Source organism: Garra rufa, chromosome 13, assembly GCF_049309525.1.
Source record: "Garra rufa chromosome 13, GarRuf1.0, whole genome shotgun sequence".
Taxonomy (NCBI): Eukaryota; Metazoa; Chordata; class Actinopteri; order Cypriniformes; family Cyprinidae; genus Garra; species Garra rufa.
Genome location: NC_133373.1, coordinates 29,996,599 through 30,015,871, shown reverse-complemented (window position 1 = coordinate 30,015,871; position 19,273 = coordinate 29,996,599). Strand labels below are relative to the sequence as shown.

At 35.5% G+C, this 19,273-nt stretch overlaps 1 protein-coding gene across 5 annotated transcripts in view; it reads left to right on the top strand.

Annotated features, from left to right (window-relative positions):
- The window catches only part of rock2b (rho-associated, coiled-coil containing protein kinase 2b), a 44,525-nt gene that overhangs the window by 2,660 nt on the left and 22,592 nt on the right, over window positions 1-19,273 (top strand). For all 5 annotated transcript variants that reach the window (XM_073853117.1, XM_073853116.1, XM_073853115.1 and 2 more), the window contains exons 2-10: window positions 3,466-3,547; window positions 4,598-4,698; window positions 5,132-5,269; window positions 7,173-7,433; window positions 7,785-7,929; window positions 10,212-10,350; window positions 11,096-11,187; window positions 16,930-17,092; window positions 18,073-18,157. In XM_073853117.1, the coding sequence (XP_073709218.1) occupies window positions 3,466-3,547; window positions 4,598-4,698; window positions 5,132-5,269; window positions 7,173-7,433; window positions 7,785-7,929; window positions 10,212-10,350; window positions 11,096-11,187; window positions 16,930-17,092; window positions 18,073-18,157 (1,206 nt within the window). The remainder of the gene's footprint in view (window positions 1-3,465; window positions 3,548-4,597; window positions 4,699-5,131; window positions 5,270-7,172; window positions 7,434-7,784; window positions 7,930-10,211; window positions 10,351-11,095; window positions 11,188-16,929; window positions 17,093-18,072; window positions 18,158-19,273) is intronic.

Below are 19,273 nucleotides of genomic sequence, written 5' to 3'. Positions count from 1 at the left end.
TCTGGTAATCGAGTAATCCGTTGATTATTCTATTAATCGAGTAATCAGATAATTATAATAACATTTTGTGGTAATTAAAATAGACCTATGCAAACAATAGCCTTTAAAATGATTTAAAATATGCAGTTAAAGTCAAAAGTTTACATACACCTTGCAGAATCTTCAAAATGTTAATTCTTTCATTAAAATAGATACAAAATGCATGTTATTTTTTATTTAGTACTGACCAGAATAAGATATTTCACATAAAAGATGTTTACATATAGTCCACAAGAGAAATAGTAGTTAAATTAAAAAAAAAAAAATTACCCCGTTCAAAAATTAACACTTGATTGTTCATACTGTGTTGTTACCTGAATGATCCACAGCTGTGTTTTTTGTTTAGTGATTGTTGTTCATGAGTCCCTTGTTTGTCCTGAACAGTTAAACTGCCTGCTGTTCTTTAGAAAAATTCTTCAGGTCCCACAAATTCTTTGGATTTTCAGCATTTTTGTATATTTGATCTCTTTCCAACAATGACTGTCTGATTTTGAGATCCATCTTTTCACACTGAGGACAACTGAGGGACTCATATGCAACTATTACAGAAGGTTCAAACGCTCACTGATGCTCCAGAAAGAAACACAATGCATTAAGAGCTGGGGGCTGAATTTGAAGATCAGGGTAAATTTCACTTATTTTGTCTTCTGGGAAACCTGTAAGTATCTTCTTTAGCTTCTGAAGGGCAGTACTAAATGAAACAAAATATGATATTTACGCAAAATAAGAAAAATGTAAACATCCTCATTCTGTTCAAAAGTTTTCACCCCCGGCTCTTAATGCATCGTGATTCCTTCTGAAGCATCAGCATGAGTTTGAACTTTCTGTAATAGTCTTTCAGTTGTCCTTAGTGTGAAAAGATGAATCTCAAAGGGTTCAAATACACAACAATGCTGAAAAAACTAAGAATTTGTGGGACCTGACGTATTTTTACTGAAGAACAGTGGGCAGTTTAACAGTTCAGGACAAACAAGGGACTAATGAACAACTATCACTAAACAAAACAAGACAAAAACAAACACAGCTGTGGATCATTCAGGTAACAACACAGTGTTATGTACGCAGAGTAAGGGTTAGAGCTTTTATTTTGAAATCACGATAAACAGTAGGCATGTATTCTCCAGTGCTTGCGTAGGTTTATAAATGAGTTACCAAATCTGATGAATTGCCGCACATTGCGTTCTCAGATTAACTTTATAATAAACCTAAACTCACAGCAATATTTCAGAGATGGAGTTGAGACGCTCCACGCATGCAAATGATAACTGTTTGTGTGGAGCAGCATTTACTGTAAACAGAGATGAATTTAACCTACATGCATATGTAAATAATTAAAGTGGATAGCCTATATTAAACCTGCATCACACATGTTTAATTGAATCGTAGCATTCATGAATTCACAATAGCATTATGCTTTTTTATGATTTTGAAATGGGTTTAATATATCATGCAGCCTTGGAAAACAGTCTAATAATGTGTTTAATTTATTCCCGTCCATAAAATGCTCTACTTCCAGTATTTTGCCAGACAACAGCTGTATCGCCCAGTGCAAATGCTAACTTTAATTAAAATGATTAATGAACATACTTTAAAATAAATACTTCAGCACACACACATGCAGAAATATTTATCCAAAGACAAGCCCTTTTAATTCTCTGTTGGAAAATTAGATGATAGCGTTGCATGGTGCACTGTTCCACTGATGGAAAATGATAGCTATCTATGAACAAACGCTGGAGGTATTGGGTTAAGTATTTTTGGTGTGTGTGTGTGTGTGTGTGTGTGTGTGTGTGCGCCCAGTGTTCCCGTCATGCTCTGGCTATAGGAGGCCCAGGGAAAGACCTAACTTAATCCCTGCTGGATCATTCCACAGCACATTTACTTAGAAACATCCACTCACTACCTCAGCTGCTTAACCATGCATGCTAGTTGAAAATACACAGTCTATGTTGAGTTGCGTTTCGTTCCTCTTTTATCCAGAGGATTATATCCTGTTTTACACATGCTCTTCCAATTCGTGCTAGTCAGACAAAGCTCCATTTTAGTTCATGATGTTGACATCACAACCCCATTATGATACTGAAGTCATTTAGTGTGGTGTTTATTGTGATATTTGTGATGCAACTGAACTATGGGCACTTTTTTTTGCATAATGAGTCCCATGACTAATGATCTTTTATTTATTATGTTGGATGCAGACTCATTGTGTCCTGCTGCGTTGCTACCAGGGGAAATATCATTCAGGAAGCTGAGGTCACATCCTTCAATTGAGAAGAGAGATAGCTGGCTCCAGCTTCCTTTGAGCGCGTGTTTGCGTTTTTAAATGCTGGATTGTGGTCTCCTGGTGCAAGGAAAACAGGATTCTGTCATTGTTGATTGTGCTTGTGTGCGTGTTTTGGTTTGAAGCCTAGTGCCGCTTTGTGTTACGGAAGCAGAAATCATTAAACACACCTTGCAAACTTAAACCTGTTTTGAAGATATGTAACAGATTTTTAAAGGACTTGAAAGACATTTGTTCACCAAGGCCACATTTATTTGATCAAAAATACAGGAAAAATTTTGATATTGTGAAATATTATTTCAATGTAAAATAGCGGTTTTCTATTTTATTCTATTTTAAAATTTTATTTATTTCTGTTGTGTCAAAGCTGAATTTTTAGCATCATTACTCCAGTCTTCAGTCTTCAGAAATCATTCTATGCTGATTTGCTGCTCAAAAAAAGTTGAAAATAGTTCTGTTGTGTAATATTTTTGTGGAAACCACAATGTGATCAATGGAAAGTGGGCAAGTGACAGTTTTTAACAAACTGGGATGAAACATTATCACTGTGCTATTCAACTGTTCACTGTGCTATTCAACTGTTCACTGTGCTATTCAACTGCTGAGCCCTGGATTAGTTGTTTTTCTAACCTTTTTGGGCCAACTAGTTTATGACGTTGACACGACCAATTGGAAGTGTTTGGGCGGGGAATGTTGGGGGTGGGGTTAAGTGTGTGTGTGTGTGTGTGTGTGTGTGTGTGTGTGTGTGTGTGTGTGTGTCTGTGTGTCTGTGTGTGTCTGTGTATTTTTAGCTCTGCAGTGACACTGTGTGTTTGGAGGGGTATGTGAGGTGATTTCCAGGATCATCCAGTGTCATTCATGTGATTAATTTCCTTAAGTAATTTGTAAAAACACATTTGCTTAATTCTGACTGTAAAGGAGCCTATACAGGCCTAATCCCTCTCCTAAATCTCTTCTTTATATTTATATCCAAAGTTAAATGACACAACAGGACTGTCAGAGTGATCTTAGTGAGTGATGAACGCATTTTAAAGAGTTTTTTGGCTGTGGGTATAAAGAGGAAAGCCAACTGTGGAAATCAGTCTGTATTTGAACTATATCTTAAGTGTGTGTGTTTTAATGCTCCTTGCTTTTGTCTTCTGTAGGATTCAGTGACTGCTCTGGCCCTTGATCTGAATCATCCTGCACTGAGAAAGAACAAAAACATAGATTCCTTCTTAAACAGATGTAAGTATCTTTAGAAGAGCAAAAACGACATACAGTCAAAAGTTTACATACACCTTTCAGAATCTGCAAAATGTTAATTATTTTACCAAAATAAGAGAGATTTTTTTATTTAGTACTGACCTGAATAGGATATTTCCCTTAAACGTTTTCATACAGTCCACAAGAGAATAGTTGAATTTTAAAAAATGACTGTGTTTAACAGTTTACATACACTCGATTCGTAATACTGTGTTGTTAACTGAATGATCCACGGCTGTATGTTTGTTTTGTTTGGAGAAATTTGTTCAAGAGTCCCTTGTTTGTCCAGAACAGAAAAATCCTTCACGCCCCACAAATTATGTGGTTTTTCAGCATTTTTGTGTATTTTAACCTTGTTCAACAACGACTGTATGGTTTTGAGATCCATCTTTTCACACTGAGGAGAACTGAAGGACTCATATCCAACTATTACAGAAGGTTCAAACTCTCACTGATGCTCCAGAAAGAAAAAATGATGCATTAAGATCCAGGGATGTAAACTTTTGAACAGAATCAAGATGTGTACATTTTTCTTCTTTTGCCTAAATATCATATTTCTTTTCATTTAGTACTGCCCTTCAGAAGCTGTTTTCCAGAAGACAAAAAAAATAAAAAAATCCAAATTTACCCTAATCATCAAATTCCAAAATTTTTCACCCCCAGTATTAAGAATCAAGTGTATGCGAACTTTTAAACAGTCATTTATAAATGTAACTATTCTTTTCTCTTGAGGACTATATGTAAATGTCTTTTATGTGAAATATCTATTCAAGTCAGTACTAAATAAAAAATAACATGCATTTTGTATGATCCCTCTTATTTTTGTTAATAATTAATATTTTGCAGAATCTGCAAGGTGTATGTAAACTTTTGACCTCAACGGTATACCTTTTTAATTAAATAGTTACATTAAAAAATGTAAATTAAATAATTGGGGAATTTTTTTAAACCTGGTATAATGTTAATGTGTTCGCTTATAATTAAATGATAAACTGTATTCATGTAATAATATGCATGGTGTAATCTTTCTAGATGAAAAGGCCGTGAGTCGGCTCAGGGATGTACAGGTGAAGCTGGATGATTTTGACAGAGTCAAGCTAATTGGTCGTGGAGCGTTTGGCGCAGTGCAGCTGGTAAGTGAGTGTGTGCAAGAGAGTGTGTGAGTGTGTTTATGTGAGAGTCCATGTTATCTGCTGTTTGTCTTGAGGCATAGCCTTTTGTGTGTGTGTGTGTGTGTGTGTGTGTGTGTGTGTGTGTGTGTGTTAATGCCTGTGAGGCTTGTACGTACATGTTCTGCCTGCTCCTACTTACCTGCAACAGCACAGAGCTTGCATGCCTTTGTCCTTGTGGTAGGCAGGCATTGTCTTATTCTTTTAGTTTCACACTTGCATAAGTCTTTATAAATAGTTAACTATGATAGAGCATTATGTGATGCTAATGCAAGCAGTGTGAAGATGAATCAATGTCAGTTACAGACATTAAACACTTGTTTGCATCAAACAACATGTTGTTTCATTAAGGCTTTATATAGATGTTTATGATAATAATGCACATATGTTCATGTAGGTACGGCACAAAGCATCCCATCAAGTGTATGCCATGAAGCAGCTCAGCAAGTTTGAGATGGTCAAGCGCTCTGACTCCGCCTTCTTCTGGGAGGAGCGTGACATCATGGCATTCTCCAAAAGTCCTTGGATAGTTCAGGTGGGATTCCCTCTCATATACACTGCTGTTCAAAAGTTTGGGATCACTAAGATTTTTAATGTTTGTTTTTAAAAAAAGTTCCTTATGCTCATCAAGGCTGCATTTGCAAAAATCCAGAAAAAATATTGAATATTATTTCAATGTAAAATAACTGTTTTCTATGTGAATATATTTTAAAATGTAATTTATTCCTTGGATGCAAAGCTGAATTTTCAGCATGATTACTCCAGTCTTCAATGTCACACGATCTTTCAGAAATCATATTAATATGCTGATTTATTATCAGTGTTGAAAACGGATGTGCTGCTTAATATTTTGTTGAAACCTGTGATACTTTTTTCATGATTCTTTAATAAATCATAAGTTAAAAAGAACAGCATTTATTTAAAATAGAAATCTTTTGTAACAATATAAACTACCAATAAAAAAGTTTGTGGTCAGTAAACATTTTTCTTTTCTTTTTTTTAAAGAAATTCATACTTTTATTCACCAAGAATGTGTTAAATTGATTAAAAAAGTGATAGTAAAGGCTTATATTGTTAGAAAAGATTTTAATTATAAATAAATGCTGTTCTTTTTAACTTTTTACTTATCAAAGAATTCTGAAAAAAGAATCACAGGTTTCAAAAAAATATTAAGCAGCACAACCGTTTCCGACATTGATAATAAAAGTAATAAATCAGCATGCTAGAATGATTTCTGAAGGATCATGTGACACTGAAGACTGGAGTAATGGCTGATGAAAATTCAGCTTTGCATCACAGGAATAAATTATATTTTTAAATATATTAAAATCTAAACCCATTATTTTTTAACTGGAATAGTATTTCACAATATTATTGTTTTTTTTTATGAATTAAATTTAGACTCCATGAGCTTAAGAGACTTCTTTAAAAGACCTTAAAAATTTTACTGATGCCAAACTTTTAAATGTCAGTGTATAGATATGCATGTGTTATACTTTTTTGTGATGTGTATTAGAGTATGTACTTCTGGGAAACTCAACAACCTGAAAAAACAGTAACCGAGTGCATATAAGGACAATGTTAAAATGTTGAATAATCAATAAGCAAATAATCACCTCTAGGGGTGCCAAAATTATCAGTACTTCAGTACTAAGTTGATATTAAAATGTTAAAAATGCAAACCAAGTACTATCTGTCTGACAACCGGCTGTGTTTGAACGCTTGCACATCACAGGATGCACCTGCACATGTCGTAAGTACTTTAACACGTCAGTTAACAGTCAGATATGCCCTAATGTAAATAGGCAAGACAAGAAATATCAGATCTGCTCGTTAGACCTTGAAGTCTGACAGAATTGCTGCTGTTATGATGGTTTGTTGTTAATATTAATGAACAAACTGTTCTTTATGATGGACTGTTATCTTAAATAATAATTAATTTATTTTAATGTGTATAAAATTTATGTCAATAATAATATTACAATTATTAAATATAAGAATACATTATTACATAATAACATTGCTTACCGTATTTAAAGGGATAGTTTACCCAAAAATAAAGTTCTGTCATTTATTTCTCACCCACAGAACTTTGTTCATCCTCAGAACACAAATTGAGATATGAAGCTACGAGAATACTATTACAAGAATACAAAAAGTATTCTCATAGCTTAATAAAATAACAACATCCTTACTACGTTTCTAGGCGTTGACACCGGTAGGACCCTTGCTGTCTATGAAGGGTCAGAGAGCTCTCAGATTTCATCAGAAATATCTTAATTTGTGTTCTGAAGATGAACGAAGGTCTTGCGGGTTTAGAACGAATTAATGACAGAATTTTCATTTTTGTAATCAAGTATTGTGAAAATTCACTGTGTTGGTGTCAAATGCTGTAATGTTGGTATTGTGTTCACCTTACTTTCTCTCTGTCCATATAGCTGTGCTGTGCCTTCCAAGATGAGAAGTACCTTTATTTGGTGATGGAGTTCATGCCCGGTGGAGACCTGGTGACTCTGACCAGCAACTATGACATCCCAGAAGAGTGGGCTCGATTTTATACGGCAGAAGTGGTGCTGGCACTGGACGCCATCCATTCTCTGGGCTTTATCCACAGAGATATCAAACCAGACAACATGCTGCTTGACCGCAATGGACACCTTAAACTCGCTGACTTTGGAACATGCATGAAGATGGACTCGGTGTGTTCTGGGTTGTGTGATCAATGCTACTGATGTGTGTGTTTGTGAGACAGAAAGCAAGAGTCTACATTGCAAATTATATAGTCTGCACAATAACAATTGGTTTGTCACTAACTATTAGTGTATTGAGGACAGGAAACCTGGTTGAAACAATCAATTTAGCATTTAGGCTGCAGAAATCCCCTGTAATAATAATGTTGTCAGTACTGCCATCTTGTGGTTAGATCATTTTTTTTGGTTGATATTTTTAAGGGTTTTTAAAGCTTAAATGTGCAATTTACCAACTTGAATTGCTTTAACCAGTGTATATATTGGTTATATTTATGTATATGTATCTGTATGTGTGTTTAGTCCGGTATGGTCCGCTGTGACACTGCTGTAGGGACTCCTGATTACATTTCACCGGAGGTTTTGCAGTCACAAGGAGGAACGGGCTACTATGGCCGGGAGTGTGACTGGTGGTCTGTTGGTGTTTTCATTTATGAGCTGCTAGTGGGTGAGTAGCACCAACTTCATCTGTATTCTCCTACAGTTGAAGTCAAAAGTTTACATACACCTTGCAGAATCTGCAAAATGTTAATTTTTTTACAAGAATAAGAGGGATCATACAAAATGCATGTTTTTTTTATTTAGTACTGACCTGAATAAGGTATTTCACAGAAAAGATGTTTAAATATTTATAAAATGACCCTGTTCTAAAGTTTACATACACTTAATTTGTATTACTGTGTTGTTACCTGAATGATCCACAGCTGTGTTTATTTTGTTTAGTGATAGTTGTTCATTTACGTTCTCAAACAACGAGTTGTGAATAGTGTTGGGCGATATGCTCAATTTTCATATCGCCCTATCGTCAGCCTGAGAGATCGCCGATACACGATACTATCGTGCTAATTTAATTATCTATGGACTAAATTCCTTATTCGTTTTGTAAAGGTAGACTTTCTTTTGGCATATGATTAAGTTGTGCGTGTACAGAGCTCTCACTGTAGATCTGCCGGAGTTGTTCAAGTTACTTTCGGTTTCATTCTCTGCAATCGTCAGTGAGTGAGTTGTAAATGTGCGTGCCAGAATGTAAATGAATGAATCTTTCTTTACCCGTCATATTGCTATAATGTTACCGCTGTATGTCTGACCGTTATCATGAGGGTGATGTTGTAGTTCAGTTCATATTGAATGCGGAGAAGTGATGCGCGTGTAATTCACGTGCGTATATTTAGCGCCATCTGATCGCATCGTAATTCTAATTAACGCCTATAGACGTTACTGAGATGAATGTTTATGTTTACTATATACAGACTGATTATGATACATCGTAATTAATTCAGCCTGAACCAGGTTTTACTACCTCTGTTATCCTAATGACTGCAATGCAAATATAATATAACACTCCCTTTAGAATCAGTGAATCTACCACCGTACTGTATGATGAAAATCTCCCATTCTCACTGCACGCGGTGTGTTAAGGCGCTGTGGCCTCTCTATGCGTGTGTTTATACCGCGGCAAGTTTCTGAAGCATCCTAGAACAGACTCTCTGTGCTGCATTGCTAAAGTTAAGTTCTTTGTTGACGGATAATAATAATAATCGTCTAACTATCGTCAAAGGCATCAGCAACAGGCGATATCTCTGACTATCGTCGATACACGATACTATCGTCTATCGGCACAACCCTAGTTGTGAAGCATATACCGACCTGAACTACAACTAACTACAAGGTTTCTGGCTGTTTTTGAAGGCGTTATGGTTGATGTGCCTAACTGGATGGTAAAATTATATTTAATTTCACCATAAATTATATGGAACCGCAAGCAGTTCTGTCTTGGCAGGGTTGTTCATGAGTCTCTTGTTTGTCCTGAACTGTTAAACTGCCTGCTGTTCTTCAGAAAAATCCTTCAGGTCCCACAAATTATTTGTTTTTCAGCATGTTTGTTTATTTGAAGCCATTCCAACAATGACTGTATGCTTTTGAGATCTGTTTTTATACTGAGGACGACTGAGGGACTCATGCAACTATTACATAAGGTTTAAACGCTCATTGATGCTTCAGAAGGAAACACGATGCATTAAGAGCCACTGGGTGAAAACTTTTTGAATTTGAAGATCAGAGTAATTTTCACTTTGTCTTCTGGGAAACATATGTATCTTCTGTAGCTTCTAAAGGTTAGTACTAAATGAAAATATGGTATTTAGGCAAAATCAGAAAAAAATGTACACATCTTCATTCTGTTCAAAAGGTTACACCCCCAACTCTTAATGCATTGTTTTTCCTTCTGGAGCATCAGGAAGCATTTGAAACTTATGTAATAGTTGCATATGAGTCCCTCAGTTGTCCTCAGTGTGAAACGAATGTGTGGAACCTGAAAGATTTTTCTTAAAAAAAACAGCAGGCAGTTTAACTGTTCAGGACAAACAAGGGACTCATGAACAACTATCACTAAACAAAAAAAGTAAAAAACACAGCTGTGGATCATTCTGGTAACAGCACAGTATTAAGAATCAAGTGTATGTAAACTTTTGAACAGGGGTCATTTTTATAAATTCAACTATTATTTTCTCTTGTGGACTATATTTAAACATCTTTTATGTAAAATATCTTTCGGTCAGTACTAAATAAAAAATAACATGCATTTTGTACGATCCCTCTTATTTTGGTCAAATAATTAACATTTAGCAGATTCTGCAAGGTGTTTGTAAACTTTGACTTCAACTGTATATCCTGTAAATTAATCCCACTGTTCCTATCGTCCTATATTAATTCTTCTGTCAATGTGTGCAGGTGACACGCCGTTTTATGCCGAGTCCCTGGTGGGCACCTACGGAAAGATCATGGATCACAAAAACAGATTAACTTTCCCAGATGATATCGAAATGTCAAAGGAGGCCAAAGACCTCATCTGTGCATTTCTGTCTGACAGGTGAGAGAAATGTAGAGTTCGGATAGAGTCACCTCTTTTAAAGTGGTCATGAACTGCCTTTTTTATTATTTTGTACTGTTCTCTGAGGTCCACATATGTTATCAAGATTTTTGCATCATAACTTAAAAGTAATACACTATTTTCTGTACTGTTTTGACCCCCCTTATGAGAACATCTTATGAAATGAAATACTAGTGTACATAAAATGCAGTCAACTCAGTTTACATCTACTTTATGCTTTTAATAGCCCTTAAAAAAACAGTCACTGGTAAAACATCAACTTCTTGTCCTAATGCTTCTATTACATTTCAGCCTGCCAACTTCAGTCTGTTTTCCTACAACTCTCTTTTTCTGCTCTCTTTCTCCTCCCTCACACATGCACACACATATGAGCATTCCTGATCAAATATTCAGAGAGGGGCTTTGTTTTCATTTAAAAACACAACACACACACATACTCCTCCCTATGCATTCTAGTTACAGGAATGTCCCACACGTGGCAGTCCAAACTGCTGCACCCCTCTGATCCAGATGCGAGAAATGGGAGGGGAACGACCGTTCTGTATTTTTGGATGTTCCTGTGTGTGACGCTTGCGCTCCTCAACTCATCCATGCTCTGTCGTTTCCCATCAGCCACTCGCTGTTGGATGTTCCTGTCTCACACACACAGACGTCACTTAACGGATTAGCGAGGGTGGTTGTGGTTCTCTGTTTGGTTTGCTGACCAGTGTTTTGCTATGTTCAGGGAGGTGAGGCTTGGCCGGACTGGAGTGGATGAAATAAAATGTCACCCCTTCTTCAAGAACGATCAGTGGACCTTCGACACCATACGAGACAGTAAGCCTCTGAGTGTGAGTGTGGCTGATCTGTGATCATGACTATGATAATTATAACAAATTAAGTAATAACCAGTCATATTATTTACTTACTGCAACATTATGCATGTGCAGAATGATAACGGTATGCAGTATATGTCTTGCATTAGTTCATATCTGCAAATTTATTTTGCAAATTTATGCATGCATACATTTATGGCATTTCAGTCTTGCATATGTAGTCTTGCATTTACTTTGTGCTGAAGCCTTCTTTATTGTGGTTTCTACCCACTATTTTATTGATATATAATTCTAACTGATATAATTGACCTGTTTAGATGTGTTTGCCTTGTTAACTATAATATATCTCGGCTTAACTGATGTATATTTCTCCATGATGTGATAAAAGAGCAAATATAGCTGTTGACTGTTTTATGCCATCAGTACTTTATTTATTTTTGTTAGTTTAGCTTTGTTCGGTATCATTGCTCTCTGCTGTGTTGTGCTGTATGGAGGAGTGATATGCTGCTGTTGGGGGGTGTGGTGTTCGGGACAGGGTTATGGGGGTGTAGGGTTGGTTTCTGTAAGGGCGGAGCCCAGCATGTGGCCCGTACACAGTTACTAATGAGAGAAGAGCCTCAAAACCACAGAGCTGGATTTGATTTCTCCTCCTCTCTCTATATGCCTTGCTTCAGTGATGCCCAAATGCACATACTGTATTTGCTTTCTATCTAGCTTTTTCTCTGCCTCCACAGTAGTCTGTTATTAGTGGTGCTATCAAGGAGCATTCTGGGAAACAACTGCATCTATATATCTGTATGATGCGGTGTTGTCATATGGCAACATATCATTTTCTTTAATTTTCTTGCTATTCAGAATTTTGTTGTTGGAAAGAAACATTCTGGCATGCTTTTTATCTTTTTACTACGTCTTTGATCAGTTTAAATGTGTAGTTCACCAATAAATAAAAATTCTGTCAATAATTACCCTAATGTTCCAAATCTGTAAGACCTTCGTTCATCTTCTAAACACAAATTAAGATATTTTGATGAAATCCGAGAGCTTTCGTAAACGCATGTCGAAGACTGAAACGGAAGGGAAGAAATTATTTTCTTTGCGCACAGAAAGTATTCTCATAGCTTCATAAAATTTAGGTTGAACCACTCTGCCCTCCAAAGTCAAAGCACAGTAACTACACATTTGGTCAAAATTGAGTTAAGGCTTAAAATGGACTTTGTGACAACTGTTTTGTCTTGTGGCAAAGTCTCCTGGTTCAATTTCGTCCTGTTTCAGAGAAACGAGAGTGTCAACAGGTTTGACTAGCTGGTGTAAAAACTTTAAAGGCATTTTTCTCAGCTTTAGTGTTGGCGTAGTTACTGCACTTTGCCTTTGGAGGGCAGCACTGACGTCACATGGACTATTTTTAACTATGTCTTTCCTACCTTTCTGGGTCTTGAACGTGTCAGTTGCTTTGCTCTCTACGCAGGGTCAGAAAGCTTTTGGATTTCATTAAAATATCTTAATTTGTGTTCTGAAGATGAACGAGGGTCTCAAGGGTTTGGAATGACATGAGGGTGAGTAATTAATGACAAAATCTTCATTTTTGGCTGAACTATCCCTTTCATAACGGTTTATGTCTGGCTTGTCTAAATTAAATTGTTTATGTCTAAATTGGTTTTACATTATATTGAAAAAAATATGGATATTTCCATATTGGTGCAGAGAAAGGCAACTCTGTACTACAATGGAATTGCAGTATGCATTTCCTCATTGAGATTTTTTTTAAAGATCAGTGTTTTCAGTGACATTAGTGCAGTAATTAATTTACTTATTTGGAATTACTTGAATTATTAGATTTAGAACTGTGTTAATGCATTAAAAACAGAAAATTGACTCTTAACCGTGAGGCAAACTAGACCTTAAAAATCAAGCTATTAAGATATTAAAGGAGAAATTATTATGATTTGCTCAGTTTGAATGAGTAGTTGTGCTAAATGGATAACTGTAACAATTAACAAAAGAAAACTATTTATGCAGCCTAAAACCTAACTTAATTTTCTCCAATTTAAAAAAAAAATCTGTTTGTGTTTGGATTTAATGAAATTACAGTGTTTGGACATAACGTGGATTATAGAGAAGAATGTTTCAAACGTTTATTTTAGCTCTTGTTTTTTTTTTTTTTTTCATGTGTACATTACCGGTCAAAGGTTTTTAAATGGGAAGATTTTTTATGTTTTTTTTTTTTTTAAGAAGTCTCTTCTGCTCAGCAAGCCTGCATGTATTTGATCCAAAGTACAGCAAAAACAGTAACATTTTGAAATATTAAAAAACTATTTTCTATTTGAATATAGTTTAAAATGTAATTTATTCCTGTGATTTCAGAGCTGCATTTTTTTGCCAGTCTTCAGTGTCACTTGATCCTTCAGAAATCATTCTAACATTCTGATTTGCTGTTCAAAAGCATTTATTATAAGTGAGTAAAAATTTATTATAACAGCTGAGTAGAATTTTTTTTCAGGTTTCTTTGATGAATAGAAAGTTCAGAAGAACAACATTTATCTGAACTAGAAATCCTTTAACATTATAAATGTCTTTATCATCACTTTTGATCAATTTAAAGCATTCTTGCTAAATAAAGTCATTAATTTCTATAATCCCCCCCCCCACCCAAAAAAAAAAATTCTGACTCCAAGCTTTTGAATTATATAGTATAGTTTTTTTTTTTTAAGTTTCACGTACTTTATACTTTATACTACATACTTAATTCCTCTTGTGTCCACCCCAAGGTGCAGTTAATAAAATAATAACCAGTCCACATACAAAAGGAGCTTAGCTTATTTGTCAAACAGGGACATACCACAGTCCATCAAAGTTTGAGAGTTCATCAATATATAACATTAACATTATACACATTATACACTATATAGTATAGTGTATAATGTTACACAAGCTTTTTATTTCAGATAAATGCTGATCTTTGGATCTTTCTATTCATCAAAGAATCCTGAGAACTGTTTTAAATATCGATGATAATAAAAATGTTTCTTGAACAGCAGATCACCATATTAGAATGATTTCTGAAGACACTAAAGACTGGAGTATTGATGCTGAAAATGTAGCTTTGATCACAGGAATAAATTACATAAAGCTAGACAAATGTTCTTCTCAAACCTTATAAACAGCAACTTAAACAACACTCGCACTCTTTTTGCTACCGTTGAGAGACTAACAAACCCCCCTAGTCAGATCCCTAGTAAAATGCTCTCCGATAGCAAGTGCGATGAGTTTGCTTCCTTTTCTGAGAAGATCAATAATATCAGAAAGACAATTAGCACACCCTCAAGTTATGCAGAGGTCAGACAGATTCGACCGCAATTTCAAAAAGAAGTCACTATGTCTACTTTTGAAGCAATCGATAGCAACATTTTGGAAGAAACAGTGCAGCACCTCAAATCGTCAACCTGCTACCTTGACACACTTCCCACATCTTTTTTAAAAATTGTGCTTAGCTGTTTAGAAGCAGATCTCTTAGAAGTGGTGAACACCTCACTTCTTTCTGGGACTTTTACAAACTCCCTGAAAACTGCAGTTGTTAAGCCCTTTCTGAAAAAGAGAAATCTTGAAAACACCATATTGAGCAACTATAGACCATTATCAAATCTTCCTTTCATAGGCAAGATTATTGAAAAGGTTGCTTTTAATCAGCTGAACCACTACATAAACTCAAATGGATACCTGGACCATTTACAATCTGGTTTCAGACCACATCATAGCACAGAGACAGCGCTCATAAAGATAATAAATTATATTCGCCTAAATTCTGATTCTGGCAAAATATCAGTGCTGGTATTACTAGATCTCAGTGCTGCGTTTGACGCAGTCGATCACAACATTTTTCTAAATAGACTGGAAAACTGGGTCGGGCTTTCGGGGATGGTTCTCAAATGGTTCAGGTCATACTTCGAAGGGAGAGGCTATTATGTGAGTATAGGAGAACATAAGTCTAAGTGGACGTCCATGAAATGCGGAGTCCCACAAGGCTCAATTCTGGCGCCGCTGTTGTTCAGCCTGTATATGCTCCCACTAAGTCAAATAATGAGAAAGAACCAAATTGCATATCACAGCTATGCAGATGATACCCAGATTTACCTAGCCTTATCGCCAAATGAATACAAGCCCCATTGACTCCATCTGCCAATGCATTGATGAAATTAACAGTTGGATGTGCCTAAACAGTTAAACAAGGAGAAAACAGAAGTCATTGCATTTGGAAACAAAGATGAAGTTCATAAGGTAAATGCTTACCTTGATGCTAGGGGGTCAAAAAACAAAAAATAAAGTCAAGAATCTTGGTGTGATTCTGGAGTCAGACCTCAGTTTCAGTAGCCATGTCAAAGCAGTAACTAAATCAGCATACTATCATCTCAAAAACATTGCAAGAATTAGATGTTTTGTTTCCTGTCAAGACTTGGAGAAACTTGTTCATGCCTTTATCACAAGCAGGGTGGACTATTGCAATGGTCTCCTCACCGGCCTTCCCAAGAAGACCATTAGACAGCTGCAGCTCATACAGAACGCTGCTGCCAGGATTCTGACTAGAACCAGAAAATCAGAGCATATTACACCAGTCCTCAGGTCCTTACACTGGCTACCAGTTATGTTTAGGATAGATTTTTTTTAGAAGTACTTTTACTTGTTTATAAAGCACTCAATGGCCTAGGACCTACATACATTGCAGATATGCTCACTGAATATAAACCTAACAGACAACTCAGATCACTAGGATCGAGTCAGTTAGTAATATCAAGGGTTCACACAAAACAAGGGGAATCTGCTTTTAGCTATTATGCCGCCCGCAGTTGGAATCAGCTTCCAGAAGAGATCAGATGTGCTAATACATTAGCCACATTTAAATGCAGACTCAAAACTCATCTGTTCAGTTGTGCATTTATTGAATGAGCACTGTGCTACGTCCAAACAGATTGCATTATTTTATGTATAATCATTTTACTGTGCTAATTAATTTTAAATCAGTTTTTTAAATCATCTAAAATGTTCTTAAATTCAGTTTTTATTGTTGTGATTATTATTTTACATTTTTATGATTTTTATGCTATAATGATTTTAATTCCTTTTATATACAGCACTTTAAATTGCCATTGTGCTATATAAATAAACTTGCCTTGCCTTGCCTTACATTTAAAAATGTATTCAAATTGAAAGCAGTTATTTCAAATAATAAAAATATTTCACATTACTGCATTTGCTGTATTTTGAATCAAACAAATGCAAATTCGAAAACTTTTGACTGGTAATTCAAAACACTCTAATTCAAAAACTAAACCTAAAGCACAATGATCCAACATCTGTCTGTTTTCGTTTGACTGTGGAGCATTTGAATGCAGCCCATCCCCTTTAGATGTCTGACACATGTTCTCCCAGCGTGCTCATCTCGTTCCCTCCAGAAGCAAGGAGTGTTTTGGATGTGTAAGTGAGCGTGAGCGTGTGTGTGCACAGTAGGTAGTGAGTAAGTACAGGCCAGCTTGGCAAGTCATTCACGCCACTCCCCCGTTCAGTACAGTGTCTGCTTTGTGTGCTACACACACTGAGCCTTTCACTGTGAGACTCTCTCTCACACACAAGCACTCAAACAGGACACACTATTTTTGCTCAAATCTTTTACAATATTCTCTTAACTCCCCCTCCTCTCTCTCTCTCTCTCTCTCTCTCCCTCTCTCTCTCTCTGCCTCTCTCTGTCTCTCAGCCATGGCTCCAGTGGTGCCGGAGCTGAGCAGCGATATTGACACCAGCAATTTTGATGATGATATAAAGGATGATCCATTAGGAACCGAGACCTTCCCCCCTCCCCGTGCCTTCACAGGGAACCAGCTACCATTTGTGGGCTTCACCTATTTCAGGGAGGACCAGTAAGTGTGAAAATGTGTTTTGTGTGTGTTTGTGACTAGATGGATTCTGACAACTAAACAGTGGCTATTGAAACTTTTTATAGTGTTTTGTTTTATTACAAATATTTCTTGTTGCATAATATGGCAATGTAATATAACTGACGTCTGTGGAAAAAATATTCAAAGGGTCCCACACCTTTCAGCCAATGGATTTCCATGACTTTTCCAGGCGTTTATAATTGCTTGAAAAGTTTTGCACTCCCAAAGAACAATTTCTAGCATATGAAATATTTTTGAGCTGAACTAGAAAATAGTATATTCAAAAAGGAAAAATCCATGGCGTTTTAACGTTATATTGTCTTTTTTTATTATTATTTAGAGTATATATCACTGTGAAAATGTTTGTATCCTTAAATTTGTTGTAAATGAACATTTATAGTAAAGATTAAATGGTGAAGTCTGATTCAGAAAGAGTTAAAAGCCTACTTTTTCAGACACTGTGGCGCTGTTTGACTTTTACACAGGTATCTCATTCTCTTCCACATGCACTTACTCACAGATGAACACTACAGAGCTGTAAAACGACAGCAAGCTCCTGTTATGGATTGATAGAGACAGGGTTTACAGTATTTTTGGATGATTATAGTAACCCTGAATGAGTGCTGTATTTGTTTCCATCACAATTCCCTCCTTTTTCCCTTATCCTTTCACTGTTTCCTCCCTCGCTTTCTCAGTCTCTCCAGTGTGGCTGAGTGAAGCCACATGGGCCGCTGGCTGAGATTGGCTGGAGATTGAATAGTTGCTTTGAGATTTTCTTTCTTTCATTTCCTCCCTCCTTCTTGTTCCCTCCCTCTCTATTTCTAACATATTCTTAAACTGTCTTTTTCATCTTGAATTGATTTATGAAACCTCAAAGTGTGTTGCTGCAGAGTAAACAACGAGTGAAGCTTGCTGAGAAGAGTGGAACATTTATCATAATGCTCTTTCTATTTCTCTTTCAGATTGTTAAACCAAAACAATAAGTGTTCAGAAGAGGACTCCAGTGCTGATAGCGTCAATGAGGATTGTAATTTAAAGCAAGCAGAGGTGCATTTTTTAAAAATAAGATTACGGAGTTTTATCATATTAATGATAAATGATAAATGATAAACACTATAATATGATTTTAAAGCAATATACACTACCAGTCAAAAAAATTTTGAACAGTACGAGTTTTAATTTTTTTAAAGACGTCTCTTCTGCTCACCAGCCTACATTTATTTGATCTAAAGTACAGCAAAAGCAGTAACATTTTAAAATATTTTTACAATTTAAAATAACTTTATTTAAAATTTATTATTTATTTATTTAAAATGTAATTTATTCCTGTGATTTCAAAGCAGAATTTTTAGCAGAAATTATTCTAATATTCAGATTTGCTGCTCAAAAAACATTTTTTATTATTATTATGTTGAAAACAGCTGAGTAGAATTGGATCAGGTTTCTTTGATTAATTGAAAGTTCAGAAGAACAGCATTTATCTGAAATAGAAATCTTTTGTAACTTTATAAATGTCTCTGTCATCACTTTTGATCAATTTAAAGCGTCCTTGCTAAATAAAAGTATTAATTTCTACAATTTCTCCTCCCACCAAAAAAAAAATAAAAATAAAAAATTACACTGACTCCAAGCTTTTGAATGGTATAGTGTATAATGTTACAAAAGCTTTTTATTTCAGATAAATGCTGATCTTGGAATCTTTCTATTCATCAATGAATCCTGAAAAAAAATGTACTCAACTGTTTTAAATATGTTTCTTGAACAGCAAATCAGCTTATTAGAATGATTTCTATAGCATCATGTGACACTAAAGACTGGAGTAATGATGCTGAATTTAATTTGATAACAGAAATAAATTAAATTTTAACATTTATTCATATAGAAAGCAGTTATTTTAAATATTTCAAAATTTTACTGTTTTTTGCTATACTTTGGATCAAATAAATGCAGGCTTGGTGAGCAGAAGAGGCTTCATAAAAAAAAAAAAAAACTTTGACTAGTATTGTATTTCTAGTTTTATGTTGTTTGAGCCTTACTGATAGAGCTGTGAGCATACATAAGGCAAAAGTTTGGGGAATATTGCTCTATAATAGTGTGTGGCACAAAATTATCACTTAGATTTCTGAAATAGATTCTTATATGGTTTGTTCTGCAGCAGAATCT